Source organism: Phocoena sinus, chromosome 1, assembly GCF_008692025.1.
Source record: "Phocoena sinus isolate mPhoSin1 chromosome 1, mPhoSin1.pri, whole genome shotgun sequence".
NCBI classification, from domain to species: Eukaryota; Metazoa; Chordata; class Mammalia; order Artiodactyla; family Phocoenidae; genus Phocoena; species Phocoena sinus.
In genome coordinates, this window is record NC_045763.1 from 22,021,848 (window position 1) to 22,037,283 (window position 15,436).

Genomic DNA, 15,436 nt, shown 5'->3' on the forward strand with positions numbered 1-15,436 from the left:
AGAAAATCATTACAAATACAATTTGGCAACAATTACTGGCACATAGTAGGTTTTCAATAAATGTTTGCTGAATAAAACTATAATGTCCCAACTTATCAACATGTGAAGTTGAGGGAAGATTAAAGCACTGTGGAGCTTACACAAAAGTGTTGGAGTTTAGAGCCCTATTAATTTAATTTGTTGGAGAATTGTCTGTTGAGTAGAACTAGACTGTATTCTAAAAGAAAGAGGATTACTTCATGCTCATTTTACTTTAAAATTTAAAAAACTAGGTAATATATGTAGTACACAGTTCAAAATTCAAAAGGACATTAAGTGACAAGTCTGCTCCTTCCCACCTCTGTGTTCCAGCGACACATTCCCGTCCTGAGATAGAACAACTGTTACTAGTTTGTTGTGTACGGTAACTGCTTAACTGAGGCCCAGAATGGGGAGATAACTTTCCTAACTTGGTACTCGCAGTCTGGTCTCCTGATTCCCAGTCCTGTGCTCTTTCCACTACACGATGTTCACCTCAAAGATGAACTCAAATGTCAAAACCAAAAAAATTAACCAAGAAGCTCTCAGTGTTTCCTGGTTTCCCTCCACCTAACTATAAAATGATCTGACATCAAGGCTAACCTATACATGGACAATAAGCACGTATAAAATACAATGAGTTAGAGTAGCCATCTACAGATCTGACAAATCAAGAGGCTATCTTTTAAGAAGGTAAAACTGAAAAACATTCAAGAGTACAAATAATCAAAGCCACCTTCTATATGTTATTTAATATAGCTGAATAAATTGGAAGGTTGGTTTATATATCAGTGTTTTGCCTGATGGGGTGGCACTTCCCCTAGAGCTAGATCACTTCCAAATAGGCTAACAAAAATCAAGTTTTTGAGCCAATAAAACTGAAGCCCAGAACTAAGACTGTGGTGACCTAACCAAGGCACTATTTCTTCAAGACTATGTGCACCCAAGTGCCGAGCTGGCCTCTCCATACCTACCCTGTCTAACCACATTTCCTCTAAATACAAAAAGCACAGGCTCAATAAATAGTTATTGAACAAAGTGTTTCACTGAAGTGCAGAAACAATTTTAAATGCTTACCTCTAAGTCATTGAAAAATAGATGCGTGTCAGCCACTTCAAAAATCATTTCTTCCATTGTTAAACCTGAGCCAATCACTACTGTTGGGTCCTGAAAGACAATAAGAGAATAATTTGCTTGACTTGGCACTCACAGCATTGGTTCTTATCTTTAAATGATTCAAAATAGTTTGGGTCAAGGCCAAAACAACACTGGCCCACAACAGTGCTTCTCACTATTACTGACGCAATTTCATTCAGTTATAAGAATCTGGGATTGTGCAAAGTTAAACATTTCAGGACTTTAGGACTTTAGTTTCTAGAAAACTTAACCCACTTTAAAAAAAAATTTTTTTTCAAAGAAATTCCGTTTCAGGAGAAATTCTAACTATCACTGAAATATTGCTCTTATAACACCCATTATCGTCCCCCCGCCCAACCTCACACATACAGTACAATACCAGAAGTCAGCAATCTGACAATCTCAACAACGAGGAAATCAGTGAAGAAATATTTGCAGGAAAACCAATGCACGTAGCTTTAAAATGAACTATCAGACCTTCCCTTAGAGGCAGTATGCTCTTATTTTATATAGTCTCATTACCAGACTTGTTATATAGTATATGAGCTTATGTCAGCTTGCCAGTCTAGATACTAAAAGCCTATGGGAAAGTACTTCTAACAGAAACATTGGTGACAATAAGAAATAATTGGGAGCAGTAAAAGTAGGAAAGCAAAGGAGGCTGATATTTTTATAAAATGTATTCATAGAAACTAAAAAATAGGAGCCTGGAGGTAATTTAGTACAGAAATATACACCCACTACCTCAAAAACAGCTCATCCCTCTATCAAAACTGATGTTAATACTGATGACTAAAGTTAAATTCTGCTTGGTATATTTCATTTAAGAAGGTATATAATCTATTTTATTTTATTTTAAGGTTTTTAAAAAAGATTAATTAATTTAGACTGTGCCGGGTCTTAGTTGTGGCATGCGGGCTTCTTAGTTGCAGCATGCGGACTCTTCAGTTGCGGCATGCGGACTCTTCAGTTGCGGCAGGCGTGCAGGATCTAGTTCCCCAACCAGGGATTGAACCCGGGCCCCCTGCATTGGGAGCGTGGAGTCTTACCCACTGGACCACCAGGGAAGTTCCTAAGAGGGTATATAATCTATTTTAGAAAGATATTTTATATTTTAAATGTACAGATCTGGTATATTCTCAGCTAAATGGAATGCTCAGTTTGGGCTGTTATATGTGACATAGGGATAACAGACGAGTCTTTGGAGTAGATAATCCTGAGACTCCACTCTGTTTTGAGCCTCAGTTCCGTACTTAGTCTTTGCAAAATACTGCTCTCCAACAACTTCAGCTTTCAGTACTGGTCCCAGGTCTAGTCTCTACCTTTATCATCAGCTCTGCCTGACCATGTAGTCTGCCTAGTATAAGCCATTGGGTGAAGCTTTATGTGAAAGGTGAAAGGTCAACAGGGTAAGATGGAGATAACAGAGACAGTGATTTTGGTTACCTGCACACATAGTCAGGAGAGGGACAGTTACAACAAAGGAAGAAAGACTCAAATTACCTTTCCATACTTCTGGGCATAGGATCCAGTAAGAAGGGAGTGGAAGATGATGATGGTTTCATCTAAGTCCCACAGAAATACCCGCTGAGTGAGGAAAATATTTTAAAAAATGAGTGAGCATCTTTTTTAATCGTAATGGAATGAGACAAGAAATCAATAACAGAAGGAAAACTGGAAAATTCACACATCTGTGAAAATTAAACAATAATCTTAAGCAACCAATGGATAAAAAAGAAATAAGTGAAATTAGAAAATACCTTGAGATGAATGAAAACCAAAAACAACATACCGAAATTTATGGGATGCTGTGAAAACAATGCTAAGAAGGAAATTTATAGCTCCAAACGCGTACCTTAAAAAAGAAGATCTCAATCAAAAACCAAACTGCACAATTTAAGTTGCCAGAAAAAGCCAGTAGAAGGAAGGAAATAATAAAGGTTAGAAGAGATAGATAAAGCAGAGGGTAGGAAAAAAATAGAGAAAATCAACAAAACCAAAAGTCGGTTCTTTGAAGAGGTCTACAAAATTGACAACTTTTAGCTAGACTGGCTAAGAAAAAAGAGAGAAGACACAAATTACTAAAATCAGAAATAAAAGTGGGACATTATTACCAATTTTACAGAAATAAAAAGGATTATAAGAAAATACTGTGAAGAGTTATACACCAACAAATAATCTAGATGAAATGAACAAACTCCTAGAAATTCACAATGTGCCAAAACTGACTCAAAAAGAAATAGAAAATCTGAACAGATCTTTAACTGGAGGAGGTTGAATCAATAATAAAAAACATCCCAAGAAAGAAAAGCCCAGGACCAGATGGCTTCACTGCTGAATTCTACCAAACACTTAAAGAAGAATTAACACCAATCCTTAAGATCTTCCAAAAAAATTGAAGAGGAGGGAACACTTCCTAACTCACTCTATGAAGCCAGCATTACCCTGATACTGAAGACAAAGACACTGCAAGAAAACTGCAGACCAATTCTCCTATGAACAGTGATGCAAAAACCTCAACAAAATAGTGGCAAACAATATTCAGCAGCGTATTTAAAGAATTATAAATCATGACCAAGTGGGATTTGTTGCCAGAATGCAAGAACGGTTCAACATAGAAAAATCAATATAATATACTGCATTAACAGAATAGAGGAAAAAACCCACGTGGTCATCTCAATTGATGCAGAAAAAGCATTTGACAAAATTCAACACACTTTCATGATAAAAACACTCAATAAACTAGCAACTTCCTCACCACGATAAAGGACGTATATGAAAAACCTACAGCTAATATCATACTTAATGGTGGAAAATTGAAAGCGTTACCCCTGAGATTAGGAATAAGAGCATGCCTGTTTTCACCACTTCTATTCAAATGGTACTGGAAATTCTAGCCAGAATAAACTGGCAAGGAGAGGGGAAAAAAGGTACCCAAACTGGAAAGGAAAAAGTAAAATTACCTCTGTTCACAGATGACATGATCTTATACATAGAAAACCCTTAAGAATCCACAAAAAATTGTTGAGAGCTAATAAATGAATTCAGAAATCAGCTGTATTTCTATAAGCTTGCAATGAATAATTCTAAGAGGAACTTAAAACACAACAGCATCAAAAATAATAAAATATTTAGGAATGAATTTAACTAACAGTTCAGGACTTGTACACTGAAAACTATAAAACATCACTGAAGGAAATCAAAGAGGACACACCTAAATAAATGTAAAGACATTCCATGTTCATGAATATAAGACTTAATATTGTTAAGATGACAATACTACCCAATGTGATCTACAAATACAATGGAATCCCTATCAAAATCCCAACAGTGTTTTTTAAGGAAACAGAAAAACTAATCCTAAAATTTGTATGAAATCTCAAGGGACCCTGAAGAGCCAAAATAATCTTGAAAAAGAACAAAGTTGGAAGACTCACACTTCCTGATTTCAAAACTTACTACAAAGCCACAGTAATCAAAACAGTGTGGTACTAGCATAAGGATAGATATACAGACCAATGGAATAGATGAGAGAGCCCAGAAATAAATGCTTTTATATATATATATATATATATATATATATATATATATAAGCTCAATTGATTTTTTTTTTTGCCAAGGATACCAAGACCATTCAATGGGGAAAGGAAACTGTTTCCAAAACAAGGTCCTGGGAAAACTGAATATCCATGTGCAAAAGAATGAAATTAGATCCCTACTTCACACTATGTACAAAAATTAACTCAATATGGATCAAAGACCTAAATTTAAGAGCCGAAACAATAAAATGCTTCGAAGAAAACACGGTTGAATATCTTCATAATCTTGTTTCCTTAAATATAACACCAAAAGCACAAGCAATAAAAGAAAAATAGAACTTTATCAGAATTTAAAACCTTTAAGCATCAAAGGATACTATCAAGAGTGAAAAGACAATCTGTAGAAAATATCTGCACGTCATATATCTGATAAGGGATTAATATCTAGAATATAAAGAATTCCTAACATTCAACAACAAACAACCCAATTTAAAAATGGGCCACGGATTTGGACATTACTTCAAATAAAACAGACAAATGGCCAATACACACATGAAAAGATATTCAACATTATTAATCATGAAGGAAATGCAAATCAAAACCACAACGAGACACCACTTCACACCCATTAGGATGGATTATGCAAAAAATGGGAAATAACTGGAACCCTGGTACATTGCTGGTAGGAATGTAAAATGGTGTAGTCATCTGGAAAACATTTTGGTGGCTCCTCAAAAAGCTGAACATAGAACTACCATATGATCCCGCAATTCTACTCCTACATTTATACTTTTTCAAATAATTGAAAAGAGGGACTCAAAGAGATACCTGTACAGCAGTGTTATAGCAGCATTATTCACAATAGCTCAAAGGTGAAAAAACCCCAAGCGTTCTTCACAGATGAAAATGGATAAACAAAATGTGCTATATATACACAATGGAATTATTCAGCCATAAAAAGGAATGAAGTTCTGATATATGCTACAGCATGGATGAACCTTGAAAACATTATGCTAAGTGAAGTAAGCCTGACACAAAAGGATAGATTTTGTATGATTCCACTTATATGAACTATCTAGAATGGGCAAATTTATAGTGACAGAAAGTAGAACAGAGGTTACCAGGGACTAATAGGAGGGGAGAATAGGGAATTATTGCTTAATGGGTGCAGAGTTTTTGTTTGGATCATGAAAAACTTCTGGAAACAGATAGCAGTGACAAACAACACTGTGAATGTACTTAAAATTGCACACTTAAAAACTGGTAAATTTTATATTATATATACCTTACCACAATTTAAAAAATGAGTGAGTCCTCCGTTTTTTCCAAGAAATATATCAGGTCTTTAGATTTTCTTTCTTCCTCCTCCTGCCCTCCCCGCTGCCCCCAGTAACAAAAGGGAAGAGAGGTTTCAAACATAGCCTCAATTTACCTATGTCTTCTGAACACCTGTCAATGGACTCATTTTTAAATATGGCTTTTCCCTCCCATTAAATGATCACATTATAGAAAAATTGAAGAAAGAAAACAAAAGGATTAATATCAAAACTCCATTATTATTAGAATTTTGTATGACTTTCTAGTCTTTTAATAATGAAGCCAAATGTATGCCCATAATAAATTCCTATAGTGTTTAAACTACAGAATAAGTGAGAGCCAATCTCATTAATAAGTTACCAGATCTGGTTGCATGTTTCACAGAAACTTGGCTTAAAGCACTTTAGTTCTCTCATTTTACTTTGAGATTTTAAAATGGAGAACAGTACATTACTTGTGACACCCTTTGCTTTCTGAATATGATGCATTATTCTTTCTGTTCTCCTCTGGAATACAGAAAACAGTTTGTTCTTTCCCTTAAAAAGTGACCTGGCCACCTAAATTCAAAAAAGCTTTTTCAGTGCTCTTGGTGAAAAGGATCTGAAAGTGATATGGTAAGATATGGGCATAGAGTAATGTGTTTTTACATTTCTCTTTTCACTTGGCCAATTCATTTTCTCTTGCTCAGGAATTATAGGGTATACAACACAGAACCATATAATCTCATGAGTTTCAGATATATATTTGATAAATTTAAGAAATGAGAAAAAAAAAGGTTGCAACTCAAATGAGTTTCTTCCCATACTTCTAATTCACTGTCCTGGGAAGAGCTGGCATCAGCTTTCCTCTTGCCCCGGTTCTTGCCAGTCATGTTTTTCCTGGACTGGTCATCAGCATCTTTACTTGGTGTAGTCTGGGTCAAAGATGGGCTTGTAGAAGGGTCTCCTGGAAAGGAAAAGTGAGACACCGGTATTGCCAGTGTAGTCACAGGCTATAAGAACCAGAGCAGAATGGTCAGCAGGTTCTCTGCCCTTAAGAATCATGTTGCAGGGATAAAGGCTGGAATACCAAACTTTACTTAAGCAATTTGGAAATGTAGACCAAACATCATGAAGAGAGTTATAACTAGAATTTATATGCCTTCCTCCCAATGGAAGAACACATCTATAAGTCATTTTGCCAAAAAAAAAAAAAAATTAAACCTGAACCTGATCAAGGTTCTAGATCAGGGTTTCTCAACTTGGCACAATTGACCTTTTTAGACCAGATAATTTTTGTTGTGAAGGGACGTCCTGTGCATTGTAGGATGTTTGGTTAAGCAGCATTCTTGGCCTCTACCCACTATATGCCAGTAGCACCCCCTTCCCAGTGTGACAACCAAAAATGGGTCCATACATTGCCAAATATCCCTGGGGGATATTTGGAGGCATGGGGGTGGAGGCAGGGGGCACAGAACCACCTCTAGCTGAAAGACCACTGCTCTAGATCCATTTACCACTTTAAATAAAATATAGAAGGCAGTGGGCTGTGGTAAGCTACCCTCTAAGGTTATAACTGGCGAAATTTAGACTGAGAAATGGTATGGGACAAACAATCTATTGATTGTTTCTTCAACAAATAAATTACAATCGGAAATAAAAAGGGATAGGGGAATTTATAGGTTAAAACAAAATATCCACCAATCACAATGTATGGACCTTACTTGGATCTTATTTTAAACAAACTGTAAAGAGAAAAGCAAAACTCCTAACATTTATGAGAAAACTAGAAATATGAATACCCTTTGGTATTTTATGTTATTAAGGAATTATTGTTGAATATTTAAGATGGGATAATGGCATTGTGGTTATGTTATCAAGCATTATAAATAAATATGATACCTGGCATTTGAGAAGGGAATTGGATGAAGTATAGTTGAAACAAGATTGCTTATGAGTTGTTAATTGCTGAAGTTGGATGACAGATATATAAGGGTTCATTATACCATTCTGACAACTTCTGCCACTGTTTGAAACTCTCCATTATTAAAAAGTTAAAATTGTTATGAAGAACAAAGATATTTAGAGAAATGAATTCAAAACTAAGGCATCAACACATGTAATGATTTCAAAGTTATGTACGTTCAAAGCAGCAACCATTTGTACGTCTTTATCTAGAAGACCAGTAGAGGCAAGATGCACAGACAACTGCATTAGTTGATGTAGACCACTGTTTTTAAAAATGCATCAGTGTTAACGATAAACAGTCCTTCCCCAAGTTACATGATGTGACAGCGAACCACCAAATTTTCATGAAAAATAGGGATAAAAAGTATGTGCATATGTTTACTGAATGTGTGCATAAAGTCTTTATGTCAGGATTTTTTTTTTTTTTAAACACTAGTCCTTTGGTTTTTTATTAATTAATTAATTTATTTTTGCTGTGTTGGGTCTTCGTTTCTGTGCGAGGGCTTTCTCTAGTTGTGGCAAGTGGGGGCCACTCTTCATCGCGGTGCGTGGGCCTCTCACTATCGCGGCCTCTCTTGTTGAGGAGCACAGGCTCCACACGCGCAGGCTCAGTAGTTGTGGCTCACAGGCCTAGTTGCTCCGCGGCATGTGGGATCCTCCCAGACCAGGGCTCAAACCCGTGTCCCCTGCATTAGCAGGCAGATTCTCAACCACTGCGCCACCAGGGAAGCCCTATGTCAGCATCTTTTAATCTGGACATCATAATTCATTGATCCATTTCAAAGCTAGAGGTTTACATTTGTAGGTTAAATTTTATGTATTTCTTTGGGGAAAAAGAACCATACCTTTCTTCAGAATCTTAAAGGGATCCATGACACAGAAAAAGTTAAGAACTACTGTTCTGAGGCCTAACCAGAAGTCAGTTATGCACAGACTAAAACTGGAGTCCTCCAGCTTTTATAAAATGTGCTAAGATTCTGAAGTTCTCTGTGACAAGCATATTATAGCTACAGGGAGAGTGGAGTGGGAGTCATAAATAAAGTCTTTTCATTCTTGGTACTTTTCTGTTCACAGCATCAGGTATTATATTCAGTCTGCCAACGACTCATCGTTGTCTGGTTACAGTGTTTAAATACTCCTCACCTGAGAAGGAAGGCCAATAGCATGGTAACAGTGACTTAGACCAGAACAAAGCAATCTTCACCATCACCTGTTGGATGAAATGCCCTTAAGCCAAATGTAGAGCTTACCAGAGGAAAGTCTCTGTGATGCAGGAGCAGGTACCATGACACTAGGCTTCTCCGTCTGGTATGTGGCTGCTGCTAAGGTGGTACTCTCAGCATCACTGTTAGTCTGGCCTGTGACTCCAAAGCTGGAGCTGGGGTAGCAAGCCTGGTACTGACTTTGACCAAGGATAGTATAGGTGGGATAGTCCTGTAGGTCAAAGGGAATAAGGGAGGAAAATAAGCCACTTAGCCAGAGCATAACATTAATTTCAACACAAGAGACTTTCATGTCCCTCTTTTTCACAATTATTTCCCTAAAACATTAACCCGACTTCTTATTTACCTAACCTATATAGTCTTCCACCTAAACCAATGATTTTCAAAATGCATTCTGTGGAAACCTAAGAGTCAAGAGGACACGCCTCAGGGACTGTCTTTGGGATGACTGTCTTTGGGATGAGGTTAAGGCTGAGAGCAAAGTGTCCCATACACTGTACACACAATGTCCCTTTTCTACTATACCAGCCTTTTTTTTTCTACTTTATGTACAGAATTTCTGCACAGAATTTCTGAAGGAGAGTCTACTCCTTAAGAAGTTTATAAAGCACTGCACTAGGTGATAGTGCTTTTAAGCACAGATGAGCTTAAACAAAAAAGTGAATATCCTACATTAAAGTTTCCCAGTTTAAAAACTGAGTATCTCTCTCTCTCTCTCTCTTTAAAAATATTTATTTATTTGGCTGTTCAGGGTCTTAGTTGTGGCATGCGGGATCTTTAGTTGCAGCATGCAGGATCTAGTTCCCTAACCAGGAATCGAACCTGGGGCCCCTGCATTGGAAGCATGGAGTCTTAACCACTGGATCACCAGGGCAGTCCCCTCTCTTTTTTTAAATAATCAAGCTTTCTTTAAAAATAAAGTTTCTTTAAAATATTTGAAGGGAACTTTTGGTAGCTTCACGGGCACATACATGACAAAACTTATCAAATCATACAATTTAAATCTGTGTAATTTACTGTATGTCAATTACACCTTAAAAAAGCTGTAAAAAATGGGTATGATGCACAGCTCAAATACACACCTTAAAAAAATTCCACTGATAATTGATACTGGTGACAAGCAGGAAGAAGCTAACTGATCAGACCAATTATTTATAAAGAACACTGAGCATCTACCACAAGCCAAATATAATTCACAGTGTGAGTGTGTGTGTGTGTATGTGTTGGTACATGGGAGTTAAAAATCTAGCAGGATAGAAGACCAAAAACCATTTCCAACAAATTAGCAATAAACTGTATGTCAAATGAGTAAAATACAGAGGAAGACAACTATCACTGCAGACTGTGACGGAGAACTTTCTGAGACAAAGAAGCACAGGGGATAGGAAAAGGAACAGGCCCTGGAAAGGTTTTATTAAGGGGCCAGAGATGTTGAGTTGGATGAAACAAAGGATCTCTGTAGGCCTGAATGACTGGTTAAGGATTGGATTGGATTCTTTACGCAGTGGTGTATAGTTTGTGTGGGAGCAGAAAATGGGGATCATCAAATTCAAATAAATAAAAATATGAAAAGATTCTGAGCAGGTGAGTGACAGGATAAAATGTGGCATTTAAAGAAAATTAATCAGATAGTGTTTTAGAAAATGTACAGGCACGGTGAAAAATTAAAGATGAGATGAATAGTTAACTCAAGATTAAAGAGGAAAAAGCTAAACCATGGGAAACGACAGCAAAAATGAAAAAGCAGGGATTTCCCTGGCAGTCCAGGGGTTAAGACTCCACGCTTCCACTGTAAGGGGCACAGGTTAGATCCCTGGTCAGGGAACTAAGATTCTATATGCCATGTGATGCAGCCAAAAAAGAAAAAAGAAAAAGAAAAAGCAGGAAAGAATTCCAGAAATGGCTGGATTAGGGCTGGGTAAGGAAAAAAAAAAATTGAAGATGACTGGTCTGGTTTTAGGCCTAGGTATATTAAAAAATAGTGTAACTGACAAGAGTTAAGAAGCCATAGGAAAAAGTGGTATTACTTTTGGAGGACAGGGAAACGGAAGAAAGGGTGGAATGAAAGGCTGGTTTTAGATATGGTCAACTTAGGGAAATAATAGGATATTAAAAAAAAAAGCCCATCAATCAACAGGAAGCCTGTAGATATCATGAGGTCAGGACTAGAATCTTCATTTTGGAAGAAGTAAATGGACATTGTGAATGTGGTTAAACATTCCTGGGGATGAAATAATAAGCATGTGGAAAACTAAATAGAGACTGTCCATGACAGAAGACAGGATATGCAAAGGGAGAGAGATGTTACCCTGAAGAATTCCAGGTACACAGCAGGAACTCAATAAATACCTGTGGACTAAAAGAATGAACAAATGCAAAAACAGTCAAAACACAAAAAGTGAACCAGAATAGCAATGTTAACTGCAGCCACAAAAAAAGATCCATGGAGTCAATGGGTGATAATACTAATTGCTGCAGAGAAAACAACAAATAAAAACATAACAACAAAACCAAAAAAACCCTAAAACGCTGAAGATGTTACAAGTGATCTAAACATACAGAGTTAATAGAATAGTGACCAAGACCAGACTAATTCACAAAGAAATGAGTGGCTAAGTAAAAAAAAGTCAAAGTAATATTTCCACAAACATTTATTATGTGCCTTCAATGTGAGTACTAGGCATTTTTCTGAACTCTCAGAACAAATAACTGAACAAAATAGAAAAATAAATCCCTACCCTTACATTCTTGTAGCAGCAGGGTAAGAGACAGACACACACACAGTAGATAAAGGAGCAGATATAATCATATTCATAGTCTTAGCAATGGAATGAGAGAAACTGGGTAGTAGCCTGAGAAACCATCCAAGGTCTCAGTCCTGAGGGCATCCAGAAAAAGGTCTCTCCACAGTCCATACTGGTTGTTCCTTAGATTGGCAAACTGATAATGGAAAGAAGAGAGGAAGAGCTAGCTAGATGAACCGTATCAACAGGAGGAACAAAAGCAGCACCGTACCTGGTTTGAGATGCTGGAAACTGCTGCTGCTGGAATATTGGCAATCGTAGACGAAGTGGATATCAGGCTGGCATTTGTGCTTGAAGCTATAAGATTGAAAGTGTTAAAAGATATTATGTAAACGCCTAAATGAAATTCAAAATATATTCTGTCCTAAGTAAACAGATCTATAAGGAGATAAAAAACATTGGCAAAGGAAGTAAATACTATATACTGGTTTTGCTCTTTTGCATGCCATACCTTAATTTAGACTTGATTAGAAATAAAACAGTTCACACATTTTTGTTTCAACTTGAGTCTTCAATTATTCCTACTAAAGTCCTAGAAGGATACAACACAATGCACTGGTTCATACTAATGAGACCAGTGAAATCAGAACCTAAACCAAATCACTCCAGTCCATCTTCTCTTGGCAGCTGAAAAATAACTCACCTGCAGTGTGACCTACTGACACCAGCAGAAACAACAAGAACTCTGGCAAATCCACGTGTTAAGTCCTACACTGTGATATTTACTGTCACTTGCCCCAAATTATGCCTTTCCTGGTGCAACACAATTACTCTGAGAAATTGATGTAGTTTTCCAAATTCTAAAGTGCTTGGAGTTGCTTCAACAAACACCATGTTCTGGCATTTAATGATTTCACCCATGAGCCTGGAAAAATTCGGAAAACACATTCAATATTATTCTGGCCAGGTAAAAATTTACTTCATAAGCTACTTAGGCTGCCTGTCTCACGACAAGAAATTTGGGTTTTTTTCACACCCTTCTATCACAGATTCCACCAGGGTTTTAATAAAATCCTCAGTGACTAGTATTTGTCACAGTGACGTTTCTCAGGTGGACAATGTAGGTGAAATTGTGAGGTACTGCTCTTGAACTCCTCTCTTTTGCTCATCATAAGCATATTTATACATGGTTTCTACCGCAGTCACACACACCATAAAGGCTCACCATCAGGTAAACCACACTATCTGACTACCTATCCCATTGGCGACAAAGTCCTCTAGAGGGAAAGTTATTAGGAAAACCTCCATTAAGAATAGTGCAGGTGGGACTTCCCTGGTGGCACAGTGGTTAAGGAATCCACCTGCCAATGCGGGGGACACGGGTTCGAGCCCTGGTCCGGGAAGATCCCACGTGCCGCAGAGCACCTAAGCCCATGTGCCACAACTACTGAGCATGTGCTCTAGAGCCTGTGAGCCACAACTACTGGAGCCCATGCTCTGCAACAGAGAAGCCACCGCAATGAGAAGCCCGCACACCACAATGAAGAGTAGCCCCCGCTCACAACTAGAGAAAAGCCCGCGCGCGGCAACGAAGACCCAACACAGCCAAAAATAAATAAATTAATTAATTAAAAAAAAAGAAAAAGAATAGTGCAGGTGAACAAATGCAGCAGAAACTTGAGGGGACTGGTCAAAATCATAGGGAATTTTTATCCCTTTCCCCAAGGGTACTCTGCTTAGAAGAAAGTCTAGAAGAGATTGAAGTAAATTAGATATAAGGAACAGCTACTGCTAGCTTTCAGAAGAACTTGGGACAAAGAAGAGTTAGAGTAATTTGTCCACAGTCATGGGGTTAAAGGTAGATGGTCAAAATGACAACTGTGATCTCCCAATTCTTCATCCAGTGCTCTTTCTTTCCTCGGAGTCAGTGGCTGAGCTAGGGATCAGATTTTGTCACTATCCAGGGAGATTTTCTTTTCTACAGTACTCCTTCCCCCAGGTAAACTAAAGGATTCTTGTTTACTTTCTTAAACCCAACACCTAAATGAAACAGATTTTATAATTTATAGATGATAGTTTCTTCCCATCAATATTTTTTCCCTTAAGGGGTAAGTCCTAAGAAATCATTGTATATAAGCTAAATGACTCTACAAGTAGTTTTTAATTATTCTTGTAGGAAAAGAACTTTGAGTACATTCCAGATTCTATTACCAGTACATTATGCTAGGCAGGCCTGCTGGCTAAACATAGGTGATTTAATGTGGGAAAGAAAATGAAGTATTTAATCTCTTAAGTTTATCTCTCCCAGCAAACTCCATTTCTAGATCAATTTTTCTTTAGCCCTAATCCTAACATATATTCCTCTTTTCCTCCCATTTACCTTTAATTCTATTCTACCTTCTTAATGATTTATAAACGGTTACAGGTACAACTCATTCACGTCTGATATCTGCACACATGGGGAAAAAGGTGCTCTGACAGACAAGGTAGTTTTATAAATTTAACAACTTTCAGATCACTTACAGAATTGGGCTGGAGGTAAAAAGGGAGACCTTACAAACAACTGGCCACATACTCTTAATTATCCCTGACAGGAAGTTTAATGACTTGATTAGCTAGTTGTTGATACCAAGTTTTTAACAAGTACAGTACTAAAAATCACAAATTCCTCTCAGCAATAGTGGCTTCTATTACAGGAAATGTTGGGCTGCTAACCTAAAAAGTTTATAGGGCTCAATAACAGTTCTTTCTCCAACTCAATCAAATCATTTCTAACATGTGTTATTCATTCATTCATTTGTTCATTAAACCAGGGTCTACTATGTGCCCAGAAACAGTTCCAGCCACTGAGAAGTAGAGTACTGAACAAGACAAAGTCCCTGCCCTCATGGCGTTTAAATTCTAGTGATAAAAGTTAGATGATAATTAAATAAATAGTATTTATTTAGGCTCTTGTAACCAGCATTGAACCCAAGCTAACTCCTATTGATACATATATTTAAAGACTATTAGCTCTCCAAATGCCAATGGCATGGCCAATTGTTTTCCGATAGTTCCCACTCCTGTTTTGCAACAGAGCTGTGAAATCATAAAGCTTCTGAGAACCATGCCCCACTAGAGATCCACCTGAAACAGTCAGGATACAGAGATAGCTTTAATCAGAAGACTGTGGTTATAGAACTGTGAGAGGCACAGTTAAGTGACATTGCCCCAAAGCTGGAGGGTAAACCCAAGGGTTAATGGCACATAGAAGTTGGTGCAAGATTTAGTTTCTACCCACCTCTCTAATTTTATGAATGTTTCTCTACCACCCATGCTCACCCAGCTTTTGAGTTACTCAAAACAAGAGAGACTCTTTCTCACTCAAGGACCTTTGCAACGCTGCTCTCCCTGCCTGAATTGTTGTTCTCCCTGGTCTGTCCCTCTTGCCCTCCAGCATGATCATTCCTTCTCAGCATGTCTACTTCCAGAGAGACTCTCTCTGGACTCCTTTATTAGAACTAATTCCTTTC

General features: G+C 37.5%; 1 protein-coding gene across 21 annotated transcripts in view; it reads right to left on the reverse strand.

The window, feature by feature from the left end:
- The window catches only part of EYA3 (EYA transcriptional coactivator and phosphatase 3), a 144,054-nt gene that overhangs the window by 19,060 nt on the left and 109,558 nt on the right, over nucleotides 1-15,436 (reverse strand). For all 21 annotated transcript variants that reach the window (XM_032629277.1, XM_032629351.1, XM_032629298.1 and 18 more), the window contains 5 exons: nucleotides 12,196-12,281; nucleotides 9,208-9,391; nucleotides 6,817-6,956; nucleotides 2,659-2,742; nucleotides 1,096-1,185 (listed from right to left, as the gene is read on the reverse strand). In XM_032629277.1, the coding sequence (XP_032485168.1) occupies nucleotides 1,096-1,185; nucleotides 2,659-2,742; nucleotides 6,817-6,956; nucleotides 9,208-9,391; nucleotides 12,196-12,281 (584 nt within the window). The remainder of the gene's footprint in view (nucleotides 1-1,095; nucleotides 1,186-2,658; nucleotides 2,743-6,816; nucleotides 6,957-9,207; nucleotides 9,392-12,195; nucleotides 12,282-15,436) is intronic.